This window comes from Zosterops lateralis (genome assembly GCF_965231275.1).
Source record: "Zosterops lateralis genome assembly, chromosome: 12".
Taxonomy (NCBI): Eukaryota; Metazoa; Chordata; class Aves; order Passeriformes; family Zosteropidae; genus Zosterops; species Zosterops lateralis.
Window position 1 is genome coordinate 18,094,057 of NC_139772.1, and position 23,080 is coordinate 18,117,136.

The following is a 23,080-nucleotide window of genomic DNA, read 5'->3' on the forward strand; positions in this document are numbered from 1 at the left end:
GTGCTTTGAAAGCCTGTAAAATTTTCATCTTTGCCCTGTACTGCAGAACCTGGCTTTGAAAGCTGTACATCCACCTGTCCCTGAACATCATGGCGTGACTGGTGTGCTGTCCCCACCCTCTCCTGAATAAAGCCATTCTGCTGAGTCATGGCCTTACCCTGAAGGAAAACACTACAGGAATCTTTCTAGACACAAATACTATGTATTTCTTTTATTTCTTTATTTTATTTCATTTCAAAGCCAATGCAATTTCTTCATTATTTCTAATACTACACAACTATGATAGCTACATGTTTTTTGTATTGTTACAGTTTTCTGGTACCATTTACATTTTGTTATGACAATGAAGCAACACCAAAAAGCTGATCCAGCAAGTTATATGTAAATCCAAAATAAAGTCACATCACAGTAATACATACTACTACAAAACTGTTGTGCAATATTGTGAAAAATCAACAAATCTGAAAGCTAAGATGAATACACATCAATAATCTAAAGGAATATACAATAAGCACTGCTTATATACTTTGGGTGGCTTTTGAAGCCACTGAATCTGAAGCAGGATGAACAAAACAATCTGGAGAAGAGCTGCATCCTGTGCTGGCAGCTTGTCCCCTTGGCAAACCAAAGATTGGTAGGAGCTTCCAACACCTACAGGGATCCTGTAAATCTACACAATGGACAGTTGTGCATTCAGACACCAGCAGTTGTCATGAGGATGTTTCAGTCTTGCCTGCTCCACAGTCTGTCCTTGAGGTGACAAGATTTTTGGCACATGACCTAGGATAAGGAGATTCTTGCACCTTAGGAAGTCAAGATGCTTCCTCAGGAGAAAAAGTACAAGCCACACTTTTTTTTCAGCTTGCATCATACTCCATCTGGCACTTTAGGAAGAATTTACGAAGAATTTACTGAAACTTTTCCTTTTAAGCACTGTCTTGCTGTTCACTTGTTTTGTGGCATGGTGTCTATGCTAAACACCAAGCTTACCAGCTGCTTATCCTGTTAACTAGTCACTTGTCTTTACATGTTAACTTAAAGCTTAAAGACACATTTTGTCTTAAGAAGGAATAGTCTTTTCTTCAAATAGCAAAGTAATATTTTAGGCTAGATTTACATTATTGACAGGACAAGTAAAGAATATGCTGTTGTGATTTTGATGACCTTAAAAATACAGTAATACTGAAGACAGTAAACATTCCATTACACCTTGTGTTGCTGAAAAAGTCAAATTCAGGCACCAAGTTCTCTTTCTTGGGTGAGATGCAGACTCTTATCACTGACATTCTTGCTGAATTTCATTTTCAGTAGGGGATGAAGTTTTCACATCACAATAGCTAAAATCATGTCCATAAACTAGGTCCTTCTGAGAGTGTGGTTCACAAACTGTGACAGCACTCTGCACATTGTTTTTCCTCAGGGATTTATGTAAGAGTTCTCTCATTCTCCTGTTTTCTTTGGCTGTGGATTCCCACATGACTTCAAGTTCCCCTTCTGTTTTCCTGGGGAAAAAAAAAAAAAAAAAGAAGAGAAATCCTAACTTTAACAATGTTTCAGCAGTACAGAATTACAGTATGTGGATGAGCAAATTAGAAATGGCCTGTAGTTAAGTGCTTGAAATTATTTGATTGAAATTCATTCCTATTTTGCTTTTGAAAAAACTGATAGGTAACTTTAATAGCTGATTAATAGCTGATAATGTAATTAAATAGCTGATTAAACCTAATGCTAAATGGAATATGACCAGAAAAATACCCATGTAAAACTACCCATTATCGGACCCATGTAACAAGTTGGATTAAGTCTGCACAAAGAACAGAGATCCAAACACTGTGACTCCACTCTCCATTGACTGGGGCTCCCCTGTGAGCACAGCCCTCACGGGACACTGCCCCTTCTCACCAGAGCTCTGTGCTCCCCACTCCAAGGCCCAAAGGCTCTGATCAGTGTCAGACTCTGTGCTCAGCTAATGCATCTTTGTGGGAGCCAAATAAAACTGGTATAAACTTAGAAGGCAGAAAAAGCCCATGAGCTTGGGTTTCCTTTGACTCCTAGTGTATGTCAAAATACAAAAAAATAAGGAAATACAGATCAATTTATGTGGAAAGCATAGCTGTTGCATGGAAAATGAGCATACATTTTAATACTACAGATTTTCCTTGAGGGCACTGCCTGAAGCACTGAATAGAGCTAGCCTTCTATAAAAATTGTCCCCAATACCAGGCCCTAAAAATGAGAAAAAAATCAATGCAGAACATAAATGTGCTGAGATTAAATACTGCAGTCTACATTGCAGGCAAAAGGTGTACACTAGAAAATATAGAATCAGTAGATCTTACAGAATCCTCTTTGATCAATAACACTGCGAATGAAGTGATGAAAAGTGGCCCAGACATAGTACCAGCCCAGTTTGTGTTTCACCTTATGACTGGATATATAGATGGAGGATTACAAGAAAAACTTACGGAGAAGGGCTTAGGATTATTCTTGTACATACTGCTAGGAATGAACGTCTGTGGTGGAGAAGATCAGTAGTCACTGAGAATGGAATTAAGGCAAAATGTGGCAGGTGAGAGCAGTACAGTTGGCTAATAGTTCAATACTCTGCTCAAGAACACGAGCAGCCACAGTTAATGAGTTGGACCCTTCCATTTCTGCCAAGTCACTAAAAAGCCATTAAGAAGTAATCGCTCATTTTTCAAACACCAAAACTTTGACTTTGTTCTCATGAAGAATAGTTCTCCTTGAGATGGGATAAGATTGTCTAATACTACCAGTGCTCAGAATATGCTTCAAAATGCTTTACACAATGGCATTTACCATTATCCCCAGCCTACATTCGGGGGAGTTGTGAAGCATATACATCTCAGGACTGAACTCCCCCAACTGGCAGTCCTGTTTCACTCATTGGCTGACCTCTGTATTGTGATCTTGGAACATTTTCAGCATCTTGTTTTCAAGTGAACTTGTATATCTTGATAAGGACACACCTCTGTTCTCTGTTGTCCCTTGTCTCGAATAGGAGTCTTCAGGCACTGTGCACAGCCCTCTTATGTTTGACAATACAGGAGAGCTTAATTTGGTTTATCATTGTTGTAATACAGATCATTACCCAAGGTTTATTTCATCCACTAAGTTCTGAAATAGAGACTTTATTATCTTTTTAAGGTTGTTTCATTGTTAGTGCTTTCATGAGCCTGAGGCATAAAATATTTGAAGTAAGATTATGAAACTAAAGATCAGCAAGTTCTAAATTATACTTTAATGCTGTCAGTATGCCTGACAAATAGGATTGCCATTTTCAGTCCATACATTCAGTTTAATGGCAACTGCATTGATTTTAGAAAAAAAAAAAAGCAATACTAAGAAGTTAGTTTAAAAGTGTCCTCATGGAGAAAATTACTTCATTAGCAAAAAAACAGACACATTTAGAGGTTTATCTGAACTCTTCCTGGACAACTAATTTTTGAACAGAGCTGAGAGGTGCAGAGCCAGAGAGTGCTAACTGACTTGGCTTTGGGATGAGCAGTCAGAGCACATTGCTACCAAGAAAGGGCAGAGCAGCTGCTGCTGCTGCAAATGCAGCACAGTCACAGGTAAGGCTTTTCAGAGTGGCACAACACATTGCTGCAGTCACAGGTAAGGCTTTTCAGAGTGGCACAAATTATTGCTGCAGTCACAAGTAAGGCTTTTCAGTGTGGCACAATGTTCAGCTGCAGTCACAGGTAAGGCTTTTCAGTGTGGCACAAGCCATTGCTGCAGTCACAGGTAAGGCTTTCCAGTGTGGGACAACACATTGCTGCAGTCACAGGTAAGGCTTTTCAGAGTGGCACAAACTATTGCTACAGTCACAGGTAAGGCTTTTCAGAGTGGCACAAACTATTGCTGCAGTCACAGGTAAGGCTTTTCAGTGTGGCACAGTGTTCTGCTCCATAGTTCAGCTGTTTTCCAGGTGAGCATCTGAGAAGAAGCAGTGGCATCCCAAGTGTAGTTACACAAGGGAATTTTGTTTGAAAATTTTGACCTGACTGAAATTTAAAAATGCATTCAGCACAATGGGTTGGAGAGAGGGTGTCTTCTTGCTAGTCACAACTTCCCTTCCCTTCAGGAATTTCCTTGCCTCTACAGCTGGTTTGCCTCTTAAAACACAAGTCTTTGCCACTTGGCATTTAAAACTAGATACATTCTCAGTTTACATACATATCTAAACATTTCCTCTACATTTCCAGATGTCTTTAGACAAAAGGCATTAAATTAATTTCTTATTAATGTAGGCTATTACTAATGAGTAAAAAATAAAATCTCATTCAACTCCTGACTAGCCAAAATATAGGATTTTATAACTTGTTGAGAGTAAGCAAAATGCCAGTGTCCCACTGATGTTTGAAGATGAAAGAATTACTAGAAGTAGTTTCTGGAAGCAGATTCTTCTTTAAAAAAGACAGTTTTCTGCCCTTATTGAACTAAATTTATTCAGCCTTAATCCCAGAATTTTATTTGGGCTGGCTCAATAATTAATTTTCATCTATCTTGTAACAGTTTATTAAAATATTCCTTATCACAAAGATCAACATTTTTTATTATGGTTATAATTTCGTATGTCACCTCACAGGTAAGACTGCTCCTCCCCCTTGCCTATGCACAATTACAAAGCTTTTCTGCTGTTAACCGTCTTCCAAAGACACTTTAATGCACCTTCAGACTTACATTCTGCATCCAAAGGACAGCAGCTGTAACTACCTTGAGCTACTGTTAAGCTTCTGCAGAAGTCTTATGAAATATAATTCTGACTTAGTAAACTCATAAAGTTAAGTGTCCTGTCAAATAAGACTGGAAACATTTATGAAGTTGTTCTTTTACCCTAGGATCACAACATGACCTTTGTTTACATTTCAGACCACCTCCTTAAGGAAAGGTATATAATATTGGTATCTCTCCAGGTTATTCAGTGACAAATAAAGATGTTTATCAGCTGCCTGAAGAACAAAACACTGTTGAATACTTTCACTTAGGTGAAAGGTTGCTGTGAATTTGCAATATTGTCTAGCAAAGGATGGAATTACTGAAAAGGCTTTACTGAGCAGCTGCCGGGAAGAGAAATCTGTAAATCTCTATATCTTTAAATGCTTTTATTTATTAGCTGTAATTACTGAGGCGGCTCTACAGAGCACCTCCCAGGAAGGGAAATCTGCATAGCTTTAAAAGCTTTTATTTATTAGCTGTAATTACTGAGAAGGCTCTACAGAGCAGCTTCCAGGAAGGGAAAACTGCATAGCTTTAAAAGCTTTTATTTATCAACTACATCTATACGTGTTTTGCTTTGAAAACCAAGTAGAAAAATTCTCATCTCTTGGAGGCAATGGGTAAGAAGTGGAACTCCTGATTTTTGTTATCAGGTGAAAGAATGCAGGAGGGGAGGAAATTTCAAAGGCAGGTCATCTCTGTTTTGTTTGATGAAAGCCCATGCTAGTTTGGATGTAGACTTGCTAAAAACATAATGAGAGAAGTAACACATGAATACATCTCTTTGTCTACACATGCATTACTTTTGAGTGAGAAAAGTGACCCAGAATATATCACAGAAGACCCTGCTGGAAAGCAAGCACTGGTGGCTGTGTGCAGGTGCTTTTCCTTGTCCCTTTACCTGTCAGTCCTACCTGGACTGCTCCTGGCTGTGCCCCACTCACCTGTTTTGCTCCAGCACTTCATTGAGGGTTTCCTGTTTGTCCTGCAGCAGACGCTGCAGGTGCTTCTTCTCTTGCTCATACTGAGCAGTCTTCCTTTCAAATTCTTTCTCTTGCTCAGTCATCTTGAGACTGATATCTCCAAGCTTCCCATATACCTTTTTTTTATATACCTGTAAGGGTTAAAGTTCATAGAAAAGAATGGGATTATAGGAGAAGTAAGGACAAGTCATTGCCAACAAAAGAAACAGAGATTCTGATTTTCAGTTGAATCTTTACATCAATGCTGCCTTGCTCAGTTATGTCAGGTAGGTTGCACTGTGGGATATTTTTAACCTATTTGTTAATTTGAAGGACTTATGCTTCATTTTGTTCTGCATATGAAACTAGTGTGTACAATGAGTATCATCCTGTATGTTTGTTTTATATGAACACAATTACCTGCAAAAAACGCTTGCTTTCCAAGATACAAAGCTTTATAGCATGTTGCTTACCACTTGCTTAACAGTCATACTTATCAGTACATACCATGAAAAAGTGTCTCTGTTTTGTTAGCAGTTTAATCTTAATACTCAGAGGAAGAAAAAAATAGCTTCACTTGCTGCTTCACGTAACAGTCCACTTGTTCAGTGAAGCACAAGTGATTTTTTGATTAATGGCTATAATAACTAGATGATAACTAACAACTGGTCTCATCCCAAAAATAAGAAAAAAGTTTTATCTCAGGTGCTAATCACCAAAGTTTTATCTTCATCTGAATCAGGGGAGAAAAATTTGAGTTTGCCTTTTGGAGAAATTAAAAAATGGCATTTTTAGATGTGCTGTATATAAGGCTATGTAATCCTTTCCACAAACTGTTTCTTTTTTAGCTCTTGCAAAATTGAGTCATTGTGAAGTTTAATTTTCTAGAGGTAACAGGATAATAATAGATAATATCTACCTCAAATATCGATAATTCAATGTTTAAGGCTGACTTATTTAGGGTTTTTATCCTAACTTTTCCCTGACAGATCTAATAGAAGAATAAGAAGCCTAGAAGTTAATCAGTAACATCACTCAATTTTTCAGATTCCCAGGGAAGTCTCCAAAATGCAGAGTAATGTTATGGAAGGCTAAAAGTAAACAAGTTCCTTCTGAACGGAAGGCTGCTCAGAGCCAGCCTGGAGGAAATGCAGAGTACAGGGAAACAGGTGAACCTTCCCCTCTGCCAGTAAAAGCTCCAGCACTTATCAGGTCCAGCCCAGGTGTGGGACCTGAAATGCCCTCTGTAGGTCAGAAGCCCGTAACAATGTCAAAGAACAAGAGAAAACTTCCTCTCTCGGTTTTATCACAGAGGAGGCTGGTGAATTGTAGCACTGGTGAAACCCTGTTTGCCATCACATGGTCACTGACCACCCAGCTACAGGGTGTCTGTGTTTTAAGCTGTTTGTGTTTTAAGCTGAGGTTTGTATTTTAACCTGCACTCTGCCTGAGATGCTTCGGGCTCTGGCTCCCCCATTCCCCACAGCTGCCTCTGTTGGCTCTGCACTCCCACTCTACCTTTGCCAACTGAAACTGAGTCCCATGTGCAGAATAGTAGCAAAATTAGAGGGCAAAAATGCACCTTTTTCTTATGGCCATATGATTATAGTCTGAAACTAGATACGAGGGATAGATACCTTGTTCTGATCCTGCCTCTATGGGTGGATTATAATTAAGTCTGTGTAAAATGCAGCCTTGGGCGGGTTAGGATGGTTCTGGGCACACTGACACATGCAGCTGCTGTCACTTACAGATCCTTCACAGCAGGCTACTACCTTTGAATTGTTCAAGATAAACTATGAATGTTCTCTGAAGTGAAGCACGTAGCAGCAAACAGACTGGTGGAGATGACAGTTTTCAGGAAGAGGATGTTAACACATAGCTGGAAGTTAAAATCTTTTCCTCTAGAGCTGGATAAGGTATGCCACACCCAAGGTCATGTCATCCCACGTACACAATAAGCAGGATGAGGAATGATCATGGATGTAGAGGCTGGTACTGAAGGGGACATAATTTACTCCCATCTGAAGTTGTTTCAGGAAGGTATCCTCGTCATCACTGTAGTTCTGTTACACCTTGTGTATTTAATTACAAGGTGAAAGTTGGAGAATTCCGAATAAAGAGCCAACAAAACACCATTTCTACAAACATAGGCTGCTGGGTATGATATATGTAATGATCTGGTGATTTGCTGAAGTAACAAAGGTATTTTCTGTCAATTGTGTTGTCTTTCTCCCATCCTTTACCAGTAGAATTAGTATTGTCCCTTCCAGAAGAGACCAAAGTACTATCTGAAGAAAACTGTCCCACTTGTCTATAAAAAGTGTTATAAGTCTGATTCTCACAGAATAGCCCTGTGAGTACTGATGAAATTTTTACTGTGTGCTACAGAACACTGTCAATTTTCTCCCATGGCAGCTAAAAACTTCTAAAATACTTCAATTAAGATCACTGACAATTATCTTCAGGGCTATGTAAAAAAATCATATATGGAGGTTGGGGGAGGAAATTCCTTTTTAGTAGTAGATGATAACAGTGCTTGTACCTATAACTTTCCCAGTTTAACTAGACCATGATAGCAGAAAAGGGACAGCCTATTTATTCAGAAGGTTTAGTTTTGTCAGACAGTATTGTGGTGTTAATAGGAAATAAAATACTTCCTCTATTCTCAGTGAAAAAGATGTAGACAAACTCTAGAAACGTTTTAATTCAAAGCCAACAAAGTCAATATTAATTGTTTGGGAAAAAGTTAATCTGCAGTATTATGTGCTAGAGTAAATAAGCTTCCTCATTTGCACATTGACATTGGCACAAAGATGAACAGTAAATTGTTAGGAAAACAACCAAAAAGGGAAAAGATTTATACTGGAGATTCTTCAAAACCATATGTCCAAAGGTATGAGAGAATCGTCGATACGTGACCTTTGACAAAAAATAATCTACTATTAAACAGAACTTTTGAGACTTAAGATAAAACCAACATGAGAAAAGGAAATTGACTGTTACTTAAGCCTTGCTTCGTTCATGAACACCAGGAGCAGGAAACACTTTGCAAACTAATCCAGTATTGTGAAACAAATTTAAAATTGAGATTACCGTTAAAATTAATAGCTTCATAGAGGATATTTCCTTACCCTTATCTTACTCTATTCTTTAACCTATTTTTATCTTATTCTATTTCTTTAACCTATGTATCTCTAATCTACTTTTATCTTCATTCTCTTTTCCTATCCAAAAGAGGGGTATAATGAAGCATTCTATTCCCATCCAGTACAGAACTTGCATAAATACAGGAGAAACATTTAATCTTTCTCTCATTTTTTGAAGTTGTAGGCTGAACTTGTAAAGTTTTTAAAATATCTATAAATCAGGAAGGCTAGAAACTTCTAAGGAAAGTGGGATTTTCCATGGTAATAGCAAGCTTTTGAGAACTGAGGAAGGACAGAGCAAAGCAAAATCCATTATCTGAGCAACACAGCAAGTAACTTAATCTTATGAATTTTATGAAAAAGAGCACTGCTAATAGTAAGAGAGATGAATAACTCAAATACTGGCCTTATAGCACCACAGTAACTCAAAGAAAGTATTTGCTTTTGTTACATTTCAGATTTATCCAAAGAAGTTCAAAAGACTTAACAAACTTTTAAAAGGTACTACAATGTGCTAACGCTAAATGTTTACTTGTAATTCCACTGCTTCTGGCAGAGATTTTCTAGTCTGCTCTTCTTCATCAAACTCTAGCAGGAAAGATTCTTATTACACTTGATAAATGAAGTTTCTCCTGCCTCAAGGAGATACAAGTAGAGCTCAGATGTGGTTTGGAAAAAAATCCATTAAAATTTCATAGATTTAGTGATCTGCCATCATGTGCAATCTCTTATTTCAGAAATAACACGCTGATGGCAGCAACCAAATCCAATTTCTCTAGTTTTCATTACACAACTGAAAGGTTGTTTAAAACAAAAGAAAACAAACAAACAAACAAACCCCACTAATAATCCAAACACACACACACAAACACAATTCCATTCCTGTCAGGAACTGTAATTACACAAAATTCTGTTGTTGGAAACACGACTTTTTAGTTTGTTGTTGTGATAAATTTGAGGCTTTAAATTAACATCACTTTGGTATCTAATAACTAATGTGAAATTTTATGCATAGAAGGCAATTCTGGTTTCTCTGCAAACTGCCTGTTTTGGTTTCCACGGCTGGAACCCTCGCAGGGAGTGCTCTAATCCCTCCCCACAAAGGCAGGCAGCCGGGCAGGGCTATTGCCAAAGCAGCTCCCAGGCAACTTCGGAATTCCACATGCAGCTCCCTGGGCTGACTCAAGAGACCTGCCCGAGGCAAACCCACTTGAGAGCCGGAGAGAACGAAAGAGAACTCCACATGTCTGTTCCCTGTTTTTAAAGGGACCCAGCTACTCCCTCCTTTCCCTGAACCAAGGTAAAACACCCAGTTCTGCAGGCTCTTTCCAGGCCCAAGTGGTCAAGAGACAGTAAAACAGACTGCAGATGACTTAGAGGGAATATACAGGATTTCTTTGGGTCATCTAGGCCAGCAGGATAGACACTATGCTGTCATTCTGGCTACTCTCCAGGAGGACTTCGGCTCCTGGGTTTGTTACAGAGATCTTGGAAATAGATGACTTAATTGCAGTCCTGGCAAGATAGGTTCTATTCAGCAGGCTCAGAATGCCTGAGACACATAAATAACCTTCCTGGGGATATTGATCTCTCCCCTGATTTATGGCAGCACTTTTGTGCACAGTGTGCAAGTTATCTTCTGAGTTCACAGCTGAGTGGAGAAGTGTGAGAAAACTGAAACAGTTTCAGACAAAAGCCAGCAAAAAAATGGGGTACATTTCTCTCTCCTCTGCATACAGATCAACTTATGAGTGTGAAAGAGAATCCAATGTTTCCTAACCAGTGAGATGGATTCATTTCTTTTCAATTTTGGTTATACTTTCTGTTTTCTACACATGGTTAACTCTGGGAAATGAGCCACCTAGTATACAAAGCAGTGACATACACCAGAATAATTTAGAGATTCTTTGCATACATCAGCTAACATCACAAAGTGTCAAAGATTTTGAACATATGAATGAAGGGAATGAATGAGAGGCATGAAGGGAAAACAGGTATTGCAGTATTATATGCTGTACTACCTGGGCCCTTGTATTTCCCAATTGGTAACTTGAGACAAAAATAGGGGTGAATTCCTGTCTTGATAATTAAAAGATTTGGGGAAAAAATAGCACTGACAAAACAATGGAAACAGTTTCTTAAGTGGCTGCATTTTAAAAACCAGCAATGCTTCATGAATTTTCAAGAGTCCCATACTGGAAAAAATCTATAGTCTAACAAAGCAGAATGAGTACTCTGAACAGAAAAGCCATGTATGCAGCAAGACATAAATCAGTCCATGGTCTCCTGATTTCAGACACAAAGCATTTTTCCTTAAGTCCAGATTAATGTTGATAGGAACATGGCAAAGGAACACTGGTGACAGGAACATTGTCTCCTTCAAATGTGCTGGCATGAGCAATTGGTTATACAAACAAGATGTTGTGCAATGAGTACACGCAGTTCTGAAACACACAGCTCCTCGGTGATCAGGAAGTGTTAGGAATAAGTATTTATTGCTTCCTCTTCATCAATGACAATTTTGTACTCTAAATGCAAAGGTAGCAAGATGGCAGGAAAAAAATTAAGGCTGAATTAGTCAACGTGCATGAAAAGGAGGGCAGATACAGTAGGAGATGGTAGATATCTTCAATACAAAGGTTGTTGCTGTTTTACCAAAATCTCATGACTAACAAAATTATTATCAAATAGAGATTCAGAACCAATAAACTTGTTGTAATCTAAATTATTTTTTTCAACGGTGTGTGTATAATTTAAAGATTAATTACACTTGCAGTAAAGAAAAGGAAAAGGTGCCTAATGATGAAGTGGAGTGCAAATTCTGTTATCAGAGATTTACTATGCACACTTCTGGATTGTTTTCACAGAATTTGTACTAGATGTTTGACTAAAATACTTCATTAAAAAGACAGATTTTTCTGTGTTAGCTGTCCCTTTTGCAAGTCCTTCAACTGAAGGACTTCCTGGTAAGACAAAAATTATGTCCAAGTTCATAGTAAAAGAGAAAACAGTGTGGAACTCTAAATGTAAAGAAGTAGTTTTAATACCAGAAAAATCAGCTTCCTCAAATTCTTGCTATGGATCATCAAACTGCTTGGTAATTACAATTATTGAAGTACAAAGTGACCTCCCAGGGAACCCCAGCCAAAGTGCTACCTCAGATTATGCTGACCATGGCACTGAATCAGTATCTCCCAGTTCACAGAACCACAGAATGAACCAGGTTGGAAAAGATCTTTGAGATCATGAAGTCCAGCTTGTGACCAACACCACCTCATCAACTAAACCATGGCACTGAGGGCCACATGCAGCCTTCCCATAAACAGCCCCGAGGCTGGTGACTCCACCACCTCCCTGGACAGCCCATTCCAATGCCCAGCCACTCTTTACTGTGAAGAATTTTTCCCTAAACCTCCCCTGGCACAGCTTAAGGCTGTGTTCTATTGGCCTATCACTCAATGTCTAGGAGAAAAGACTGACTGATCCCCACTTGCCCACAGCCACCTTTCAGGGAGTTGTAGAGAGTGATCATGTCACCCCTGAGTCTCCTTTTCTCCAGGATAAACAAGCCCAGCTTCCTCAGTCATTCCTCACAGGGTCTGTGTTCCCAGCCCCTCACCAGCCTCATGGCCTCCTCTGGACACGCTCAAGTGTCTCAATGTCCTTCCTAAACTGAGGGGCCAGAGCTGGACACAGCACTCAATGTCCTTCCTAAACTGAGGGGCCAGAACTGGACAGAGCACTCAAGGTGTGGCCTCACCAGTGCTGGGTACAGGGGAGGAATGACCTCCCTGCTCCTGCTGGCCAATCATTCCTGATCCAGGCCAGGAGCCACTGGCCTTCTTGGCCACCAGGGCACACTGCTGGCTCATTTTCAGCTCCTGTCACCAGCACCTTTCTGCCTGGGCACTGTCCAACCTTGTTATCCCCAGTCTGTAGTGCTGTGGGGCGTTGTTGTGGCCAAGATGCAGGACTCAGCACTTGGACTTGTTCAGTCTCATATTATCGGACTCTGCCCATCCATCCAACCATTCCAGGTCTCTCTGCAGAGCCCTCCTACCCTCTAGCAGACCAACACATGCTCCCAGCTTGGTGTCATCTGCAAATTTACTGATGGCGGACTCAGTCCCCTTATCCAGATCATCAAGGAAGATATTAAACAGGATTGACCAGTGTCCCAGCACAGACCCTGAGGGACACCACTGGTGACTGTCCCCAGCTGGATGCAGCACCATTCCCCACCACTCTCTGGGTCTGGCCATGCAGCCAGTTCTTAACCCAGCAAAGAGTGCTCCTGTCTGAGCCATGGGCTGCCAGCTTTTCCAGGAGTGTGCTGTGGGAGACACTGTCAAAGGCCTTGCTGAAGTCCAAACAGACATCCACAGCCTTCCCTGCATCCACCAGGAGGGTCACCTGGTCACGGAAGGAGCTCAGGTTGGTGAGGCAGGAGCTGCCCCTCCTAAACCCACACTGGCTGGGTCTGATCCCTGGGCCATCCTGTGGGTGCCCTGTGATGGCACTCAAGGGCATCTGTTCCATTACCTTACCAGGCACCAAGGTCAGGCCAACTGCCCTGGAGTCCCTCAAATCCTAAAAATGTTTTCAGAACTAAAATACCAAAGTAATAACACAGTTTCTGCATAAAAATTATTTATTGTGTATTCAACTTATTTGATACCGCTCTATTACTCTCTAAACTTCATGTGGTTATACTGGTAATCTACAAAATGTTTTGCACAGTGAATGGATTTATAAAGTTTATTTACAGTAATTGCCAAATCCCAAACTAAAAATGGATAGTTATAAAAAGAATTAATTTTAATTTGCTATATCATTTCAGCATAAACAATTTAAAATATGTCATAAAGCTATGCATATAATTATGGACGTGGTTTGGGATTTTATTTTAACAATAACCTGTCATTTAGCTTTTAAGATTTTTGTCCTAAGTAACAGATCTGCCAAATCTTGATTTATTTTGAGATTTCTCAAAGAAAAACAAAAACCATAGGATTTTCTTAATTTACTTTCTCCAAAATAATTAATTAAAAGGGAGAATTCCGTATCAGAAGACCAGATCCACTTTTATATGGAGGGCTTGTGCAAATGACCTGACCTGAGAGGGAGTGTTTGCAGTGGAGAATGGCTGTCCCACCCAGCCTTCCTTCTTTCCTTCCATCAAGAAAGATTTGCAGCGAGGTTAAAGAAGCCCCAGAAAAACGTTCTGAGACATACACACTTGCATCTGACCTGTAACAGTTTTGGATGAGCTTTTTCCTGAGACACAAGGCAACAAACTCCACAAAAGGTAAATGTAAGTATACATAGCTATATCTAAGAAATAGAAAATTCAAGTGCCTACAGTGTGAGTCTGTCAGTAACTCAAAGCTGTAAGTTAGAAACTTTTCTCTCCTCATAACCTGAGAACTCTATGCTCTAATTCATATGAAATAATTTGTATTTTGTATCTTGTATCTGTCGGAAATATCTGAAAATAACTAAAAGCCAAGGCAAAATAACCTTTTCTGAGATAAAAACTAGCCTCAGACATTATCAATAACTGTGTCATCTTTTCAGAAAAATGAATGTGGTTTAAATACTATTATCACTGGAGATGGATTACACCTAAATACTTCATAAGGGGTTCATCTTGAAACTCAGTAGAGGGCAGTTACCCAGTTTGTGATTTCCTGAAGCAGCAAAGAAGTAAATCATACTAGCTTTTAGAAAAGTTCCATTAATACAATAACCAAAGAGCATATGGTATTTTTAGGTGTTGTGTGACTATTTAAACCCTCAGCTTTCTGACAAAAATGAAGAATGAAAAGGTTTTGCAAGTAGATTAGACTTACTTTTGCTAAATAAAAACACATTTAGGAACTTTATTTACAGACTTTTTTCTAATTGCCATTAAGAGAGGGATCATAAACTTTTAAAATTTGGTTTTGCACTTAAAATTCACAACATGTGCACTTAGAATTCACAACATGTTCTTAATTTTATGCCAACCTCTCCTCTATCCCTTATCCCTTAGTAGTCATAGATCTATTACATTGCTGAAGATCCACATTTAACAAGAATACAAGCCACTGTCTTAGCAGGGGAGCTAGACATGAATGATGGTGAAAAAAGCTAAAAATATTTTATGGCTGTATTAATATAATTATGTAAATCTTCACAGTAGTGTTTCCTGCATTCAGGTATTTTATGAAGAGTTCCTTACAAATTCAAGCTGTTTTTCAGCTTACTGCTCTCTCTTTACAATTGCAATTTAATTTATTTTCTTTCTTGCTAATTTCTATGTTGAATTGATCCTTACAATGGAAGTGCAGAAGGAGATGGTCTTCATTAACACAGTGGTGGTGCACATTTGTGTCATTTGATGCAGGAATGGCAGTGGAGGTCTTGACTGGCAAAGTATAATATGGAGACGCTCTGTTTTAGGATAAACTGAACAAATTTGACTTAATACAAAACAGCTTTTGAAAGTAATATATACATTGCTTTCTTGATACAGAAACCAATATACCAGGTATCTTTCTCCTTTCTTTTTTTTAAGATTACAGTAAAAGCAATCGTGGTAGCACCAAAAATGCTGAAACATAAATGCTTCAAATTTATTTCAGTGTTATATTGCAATTACATTCTGTGCTTTTTATTTGTTTGGAGAGTTGGAAAGATAATTTATAATGTATTCTCTAACTAGGCTGGATGTTTGAACATCCTCTGAGTTTCTCAACCTTCTACCCTATGGTCACAAGAAAGTACTTGATGGTAACTGTACACTTGAGATAACACTTATAACTCTTCCAAATCTAATTCTAATGGACTTCAAGTTGAAGGAGTGATATAGCCTCAAAAAAGTAGAAGACAGAATACTTGGGTTCCAATATAGAGCAAAAAATGAAATACAAGTTTAATATTATTACAACTAGTCATAATTCTCCAGGTAATGATGTAAACACAATGATCTGGAAGATAATACAATGCACAAATACAATGGGAGAACATACCAGTGAAAATGATAATGATGACCTCTTTTGTTTTTTCAAAACTTTTAAAGATAACCCATACATAAGTCTTTCATAAAAACACAGACACAGATTAACTTTTCTCCTCATTAAAAAAACCCAAACATTTCACAATAAATATTTAGCTTAGAAACACTGCTTACCTTAACTTTTTCTTCCAATCTTCCTAAGCGTAGACTGCCTTCTATAATTTTCTTGAGAACACCATGATTCTCATTTTCCAAACATCTGGCCTGGAACCATGCAGTATACAAAGCTACATGTAACCATTCTGTGTTTTTGTCAGGGCAGACAAAATGCATACAGTGAGAGAGACACAGCAATTCAATTTCAACTCCAACACTCTGAAGAATCAACATGGATAAAGAGTCCTAAAAATTATTCTCATAACAGCTCATTAATAATTTGTCAACTGATTGTTAATACTATGACATTCTGAAATGAAATATACTTACTGTAAACCCAACCAATTCTGTATTTTTTTCTACAAATATATCTATGTATATGTAGGGATCCCATTTTTATGCATGACACTCATCCTTTGGGTCACATTTAACAACGTGCTCTCAAACAAGCCCTTGAAATTGGTAGGGGTTCAGGCAAGGATATTTCTAATACAGTATGCTTAATATTTAAAAGTAGATATCCCAGAGATTGGGATCTAAGAATCAGTTTCCCCAGTTTCTAGGAGACATTTATTGTGCCCAGTTTCACAACCCTGAAGTCCAGTTTGTAGTGGACAAGGATTTTAGTTGTGTCACCATAGTTCCTCTTCTAGAATTAGGAATTAACTGCTGTATCTTTTTATCCAATGCTGATGACAACCTTTGTCTACTACCTGAACAAGTAAAAGAAGCTTTATTTCAAAAAAGTTTTGTGAAATTATTTCAGATTCAATTTGAAGACAAGAGTGAATATGAATATGAAAAATTGAAATTGTGCCCAGTGTCTTGTAAAATAAACAAAACAGGCTTATAAAAAGCCCAGAAACCTCCATGCCAGGCACTTGCACTAAACAGAAACTCAAAAACTCTCAACCAGCCTGTCAAAATGACTGCTAACCAGTGAGGAGCAATAATATGCATATGCATCCACAGCAGAAGGTCCATAGGGATAATTTCAGGGATAACAGTCTGCCCTTAGACTCAAAAACAAATATTAAAATTTTGTGTGCTGTTTTGAAATACATGTAGCTCAACATCAACTTCTGAAACTAGGTTAAAAAAATCTTTTAAACTTGATATGTTGCATTGCAAACCCTAATGCTCAAGTGAATTAAGGTTTAATTATATTACCTCCAGAAATAAGGGTAGTTGCATTTAACTACTCCTGTAGAAAAAAAATCTTTCACTGCTCCTATCCTATTTTCTAAAGGCTACTTAAATAGAGCTAAATCCTTAAACTAGAATTACAGCTTTATTCTTTGATAATTCAGATTAATAATAACTTGTGCCAGTAGCATGACAATTGTGTGAAATATCAATTGAGTCATATTAATTACTTAAAGATAATTACCAAATATACAAGATGATCACGTTCCTTAGCTATCTTCTCCACCAGCCCAATAAGGTTTGTTAGATAGTGATGGGCTGTGACTTCTTTTTCCATGGCTTCCTCCAGCTGCAGTTGCAAAAGACCTATTTTCTTCTTTAATCGTCTATAAAAGAAAAAGGAAAATCTTTGGATTGGGAATTAGCAATGGCCTTAAAAAACTTGTATCACATGTGCAAATCAACATGTACAAGTCTCAAACAATCACACATACTTGCTAAAAATGGACTGGCTCAGAATATTTGCAGTGCCAATAATATCACGTTCCAATTTTTGGGGCTGTTTTTTCTTTGCAATACGTTATCTGAGTAACAACAGTAACAATGATTCAAAAGAACAGTTTGTGCAATGGCCACAAGTTCGTATTTCTTAAGATACAGGCCAATAATATTGTCTTTAGTTTTAAAAATATTGTGAACTCATCTTTAACCAACCAGGTGCATGAGAAAATCTGCAAATAGTGTAAGTCTTATCCTTAACTAATTGCAAATAATGTATGCCTACTCATCTAATTTTCAGATGAGTACATCTAATGATTAGTTGTTATAGCTAACTACTAACTACTAAATTAAAGATATATTCTTAATTTGCACATAGACACAGGAAAGTGAGCATGAAAACATACAAAGTTTAGCAAAACGTGACAACTAGGCCTCTGGACATGACAAAGATACATTTAGGAAATATGTTTTTTGCAGTAGGTAGAAAATACACATTAAGGAAAGTTAGACAATATTTTTGCAGATATTTCTGTTGTATTTAGAAATAAAAGTATTTCTGTACAAGAAAATGAGACTGTGATAGGACCTGTTTGTCTTTTGAGTAATTTGCATCTCAGTTTCCAGGATCTTTGTGTCAGCCATGAAGTTATTTTTCTCTAAGAGCAGTTTCTTGTTTTCAGTTTGCAGTGATGCCATCTTTCCCATCACAGCTTCCACCTCACAGTGCCTTTTCTCCTGCTCCTCTTGTAAACAGCTGCAAAAACCAACGGTGTAGAACAGGCGTCATGTATAGATCTACCTCTCTAAAATGCTAAGTTACAGGAAGATACCAATGTTGAAGTTATGAAATAAGATACAACTGAGAATGCCCAGTGTTCATTGGTGATATCAGAGAGGTATTACAATCTCGTATCAAAATCATGACTTAAAATATTCAAGTAATTCCTTCTGACTGCACTTTATTTAAATTATAAAAATATGTAGTAGAGATGTAATCCCTTCGTGTTTCTTTTTTTTTCCAAAGAAATTGAAACTATCAACACCAAAATACAAGGTCTGAGGATTCCTCAGGAGGGCACTGTACCATGAAACAGGAACCTGCATTGTCCAAAGGCATGAAAACATACAGATTTATGGAATGTCCTCACAGAAACATTACTCTGCAGATTATGCTGCATGGCAGCACTTTTGAGTTGTGCTGTTTCATGTAATTTCCATACTGTAACAACTGAAGAAACTTAGAACATCTAGTCTGGAATTTCAGGGTTCTTTAGACAAGTTACAGAGATGGGAACACAAGAATGAGAATGTTTTATACATAGTATTTATAGAAGCAAGTAAATTCGACAAAAAGGGTATTTTTGCTATATATATGTAATATTACCATTGTATAGATATTATTATTATTATTATTATTATTATTATTATTATTATTATTATTATTATTTTGCTGGTATACTACTCTTCTACTATTTAAAATGGTACAATTAGCAGTAGGTAGTCTATGGTAAAAACACTTCTACCAATGTTTCTAGAACTGGGATTTCCTTTTGTAATTTTAAATGTTTCTAAAAGCCAAGAGAGTCTTTTTTGAACACTTCCTTCCCTTTCTTTGTGCTTTCGTAGTTCCCTTCCTGGATAACCAGCCTAAGTTTCCACTGGCCTCCCACCTACAGAGCACTACATGCCCAGCTCTGGCCATGTGCATGCTTTGCACCAATGTTTCTCTGTGCACCAAATGTAAATTCATACCTTTTTAAATCATTCACCAAAGCCAAGTGCTCCTCTGCTGGTATTCTGCTATCCATTTTGGCTTTCAGCTCTTCATATTTGGAACACAAAGCTTCGAGCTGCTTCTGGTACTTTGCTATTTCTTCCTCTTGACTCTGTTTCTTATCTTCTAAGACTACTATTTGTTTGGTCAACTTTGAAGCTTTTGGAAGGAGGAAAAAAAAAGTCAACTGTGTATAGCAGAACTAATTCAACCACTTAGTGAAACTTCAACAAAACCATTAATACATTAATTCCTAGTTGTTTATGTAACAGAGGATTTACATGCAAACATGTTTCAACAGTTTAGACTTGATTTTTTGCTGTCTCAAGCAACTTGTTTTGGAAAAGTGCAAAAACTTCAAGAGTACTTCTTTTCAATGCTATAAGCTCATTGAAATGCCATTTTACTCTGAAAAATTCTGATTCAGTTTAAAATACTCTTCAATTATGCAAATGACTGTATTGCTGTTTAACAGTTCTCATTTTTTTAGAAGAAGTAAAAATTGAGTGGTCAATAGGTGATAAAGACCTTTTTTTTTTAAGTATCAGTTGACATCCAGAGCTTGATCTCCTATTAACATTACCTACATTCAAGGACATTTTTTAGGCATATATAAGGTTGCAAAGAAAACCCAGCCAACCAAAACCAAAACTTCACCAAGCTTGCCAAAACAAAAAATGACAATAGAAAACAAACAAAAAACCCTACAAAAATCAAAACCTGCAGTACCGTCTTTAGTGTAGTTCAGATGACTAGCAACTCAAGCACTTTTACCTTCTTGAACATGCTGTCTGTGACTATCTTTCGCTTTAGCTTCTTGAATTTTGAGTTGCTCCATCAACAATCCATTTTCTTCCAAGACCAGCTTGGCCTGAGTTTGCAGCAGCTGCCTGCATTGATAACCAGCTTGTAAATAAAATATAACTATGTCCAAAAAACTAACACAACTGATTTTCAACAGTGTAAGCTTACAAAATCATATTTGAACCTCTTTAAAAAACAGATTTAAAATCCTTATTGAAAGCAATATCAGGACCTGAGGTAACCAAATACATACAGATACTAACACCTGTATTTCTGCCTCATTGAAAGTAGGTCTGTGCCAGTGGATGAATCTGCCAAAAACCTTAAGATCATGATGCATGCTGCCTCTTCCAAAGTCCTCTTCCTGTGTAATCTGAGCCCCTGACACAACTACTGCCTGTGTCATGGGTGCAGGAAAAGATTTTATGTTCACTTATAGTGGATGCTGTTCCAAAACTCTGTTACCCTGGTTAGGAATTATCTTCCATTTTCCACTTTAAGTTTGTTTATGGTGAATGAATACCCAGCTGTTGTTCCAGATACACTATCCCGAGTACCATAACCACAGCACAGGAATTTTTTGTATACACCATGTTTCCTGTTCCTGCTGGACATACAGAGAGCAACACTTTGTTGTGTAAGTGAGAAAGGCCAGTCTCCCTAAGCTCCAAACAAAAGAGGCTGTCCATTTCCTTGGCTACACCACAAAACCTTTCAGCTTTGATTCTCTGTACATAAATATATGACTGTACGTAAATCTCTCTCTGGAGATTTCCATACAACTGTATTGTTATTGTCCAGCCTATACTGGAAGGACCTATTCTAACATATCCCATGACCTTTCTTTCTGTTTATATCTGTTGCCCTAAAAAGCTCACAGTCATCTTGCAATGAACCAGTACAAACAGATTTCCACCTCAGCTACCAACTGATGAATCTTGTCTATCTCAGTTACCAATCAATCTCACTTAGGTAAATTTTTAGTAATTCTCAAGTATTTTTTACTACTGTCCCGGCCACATCTTTTGTCTCCCAAGTATCATCTTGGGCAACAAATGGGAGAAAATTCCCTGAGAGAAAGAAAAAAAAAATCCTAACCTCCACCAACTACTTAACTTCATTATGTTTGTGTTGTCTCACTTCTCAAGAACATCAAGTTCTTCTAATGCCATATTCCAATGCTATTTTATATAGCATTGATAGAGGCTATATAAACTGATGTCATTGGCACACTGTAAAGGTATGAAACCTGCAATATCTAGGACAGAATTACATGGGCTTCCAGTGCAAAATTCTACATTCATATTTAATCTTTACTCCAAAATTATTCCAGGCATGTTTCAACATGACAATTGTGACACCATCAATTCTTCAGAAAAACAATGAGGAAAAAAAATTTTCCTTAAGATCTATAATTTTAAAAGTTTGCATGAGATAAGCAAAATAATTTTTAACTTTTAAATTAATTTCTAGTAATATAACTTACCATTCTGTAGGGGTAATGAGGTTATTTAATTGCTTATGCAGATCTTCATTCTCCTTCACCAACTCTTCAACTCGTGCTTTAAAATTCTTCATATCCTCCTGGGAGACAGGATTTAATATAAAACTCTTTATAATTATTTTGCTTTAAGTTTTACATCAAGAAAAATTTTTATAAGCACACATGCTAAGGTGCTTTATAGTTCTTGTCATAATAGAATATTATCTCACTACTCACTCACCTCTAATTCAAGTGTGTATATTTGATTTCTAAATTGTTTCATTAATTTAGTAATATTTGATTAAAAATAATATTGATTTTGTGCCACATTTTTGCAAGTTTTAGATCCTTAGAAGATAGGTTTAAAAAGCTGAATTCTAGAAATTACTGGATGATACTATCCATTTTCAGTAGGAGTGACATGAATTTGAATATGATAATACAGTGAATTTACAGTAATATAAAAAATCCTTGCTGTTTTCTGCTTATTTTGTGGCTTTTTTTTAAGGAAATACATTTATTTTTAAAACCTAGGAAAGTTCCAATCTGAAACAAATAGCTATTTTTTAAAGATTCAGTGACAAAAAATCCACTTCTAAAAACCAAAAAAGAGTACCCATTCTTTTAATACCTAGAAATATTCTTCTACCACAAAACCCACAAGCAGCTTTAAGAGCAGCTATACAGAGTTCCCATTATGAATGACAGTTATAAATTCTTTCTACCACAGACTGGGCTATGGTCTACTCTATTTTTAGAGGGCATCTTATGTATCTCAGTGTAGGGCACACTCCTGAATGTGAACAGGCTGACAAAAACAAGCAAGCCAAGTAGGATAGGACAGTACAATAACTGTGCATGGAAGAGTAAAACAAAGTCACTTTAAATTTTAGGCAGACAACAGCACTGGCAAATCCCTTTTAAAAAACTGAGTAATTTATTTCTGCTTTAGTGGCTATTTTTTCTAAATGGCAACTTGCCTCATGTTCAAGAATAAAATCTTCCTTTTCTCTTATTCTATCTTCATAGGCCAACAGAAGAGGTGACAAATACTTCATATCCAACTTAAAAGAAAATTTAAAAATAAATACATGTAAATTAATTACAAGCCATAAATTCATCTGTATTTTTTTACTTTGGCTATAGATTATTCATTTCAAAAGCTGTTAAAGGGGTTTCATATATGACTTGCAGACTAAAGCGCAGAACTTACACAACATGCCAACCACCATACAGAGCAAGCTTTGGAAAGGAAATGTCTGCATGCTCTACTTGCATCTTTCTTCTAAAAAGCAGCTTTAATTTATCACTACATGTAACACAGCAGAATATGGATGCAAATGAATAGAAAACAAGATTCAA

At 37.4% G+C, this 23,080-nt stretch overlaps 1 protein-coding gene across 2 annotated transcripts in view; it reads right to left on the minus strand.

Annotated features, from left to right (window-relative positions):
• Positions 1-205: 205 nt before the first annotated feature.
• Positions 206-23,080, minus strand: part of CEP89 (centrosomal protein 89) — a 34,217-nt gene continuing 11,342 nt past the window's right edge. Inside the window, exons 11-19 of one of the 2 annotated variants that reach the window (XM_083870491.1) lie at positions 22,699-22,782; positions 21,722-21,819; positions 20,206-20,321; positions 19,410-19,590; positions 18,244-18,411; positions 17,401-17,542; positions 16,029-16,118; positions 5,688-5,857; positions 206-1,502 (exon numbers count right to left, since the gene is read on the minus strand). In XM_083870491.1, the coding sequence (XP_083726617.1) occupies positions 1,277-1,502; positions 5,688-5,857; positions 16,029-16,118; positions 17,401-17,542; positions 18,244-18,411; positions 19,410-19,590; positions 20,206-20,321; positions 21,722-21,819; positions 22,699-22,782 (1,275 nt within the window). In that variant the 3' untranslated portion in view covers positions 206-1,276. Of the gene's footprint in view, positions 1,503-5,687; positions 5,858-13,618; positions 15,264-16,028; positions 16,119-17,400; positions 17,543-18,243; positions 18,412-19,409; positions 19,591-20,205; positions 20,322-21,721; positions 21,820-22,698; positions 22,783-23,080 lie in introns of those variants that run through there. The other variant, XM_083870492.1, reaches the window with a different exon arrangement.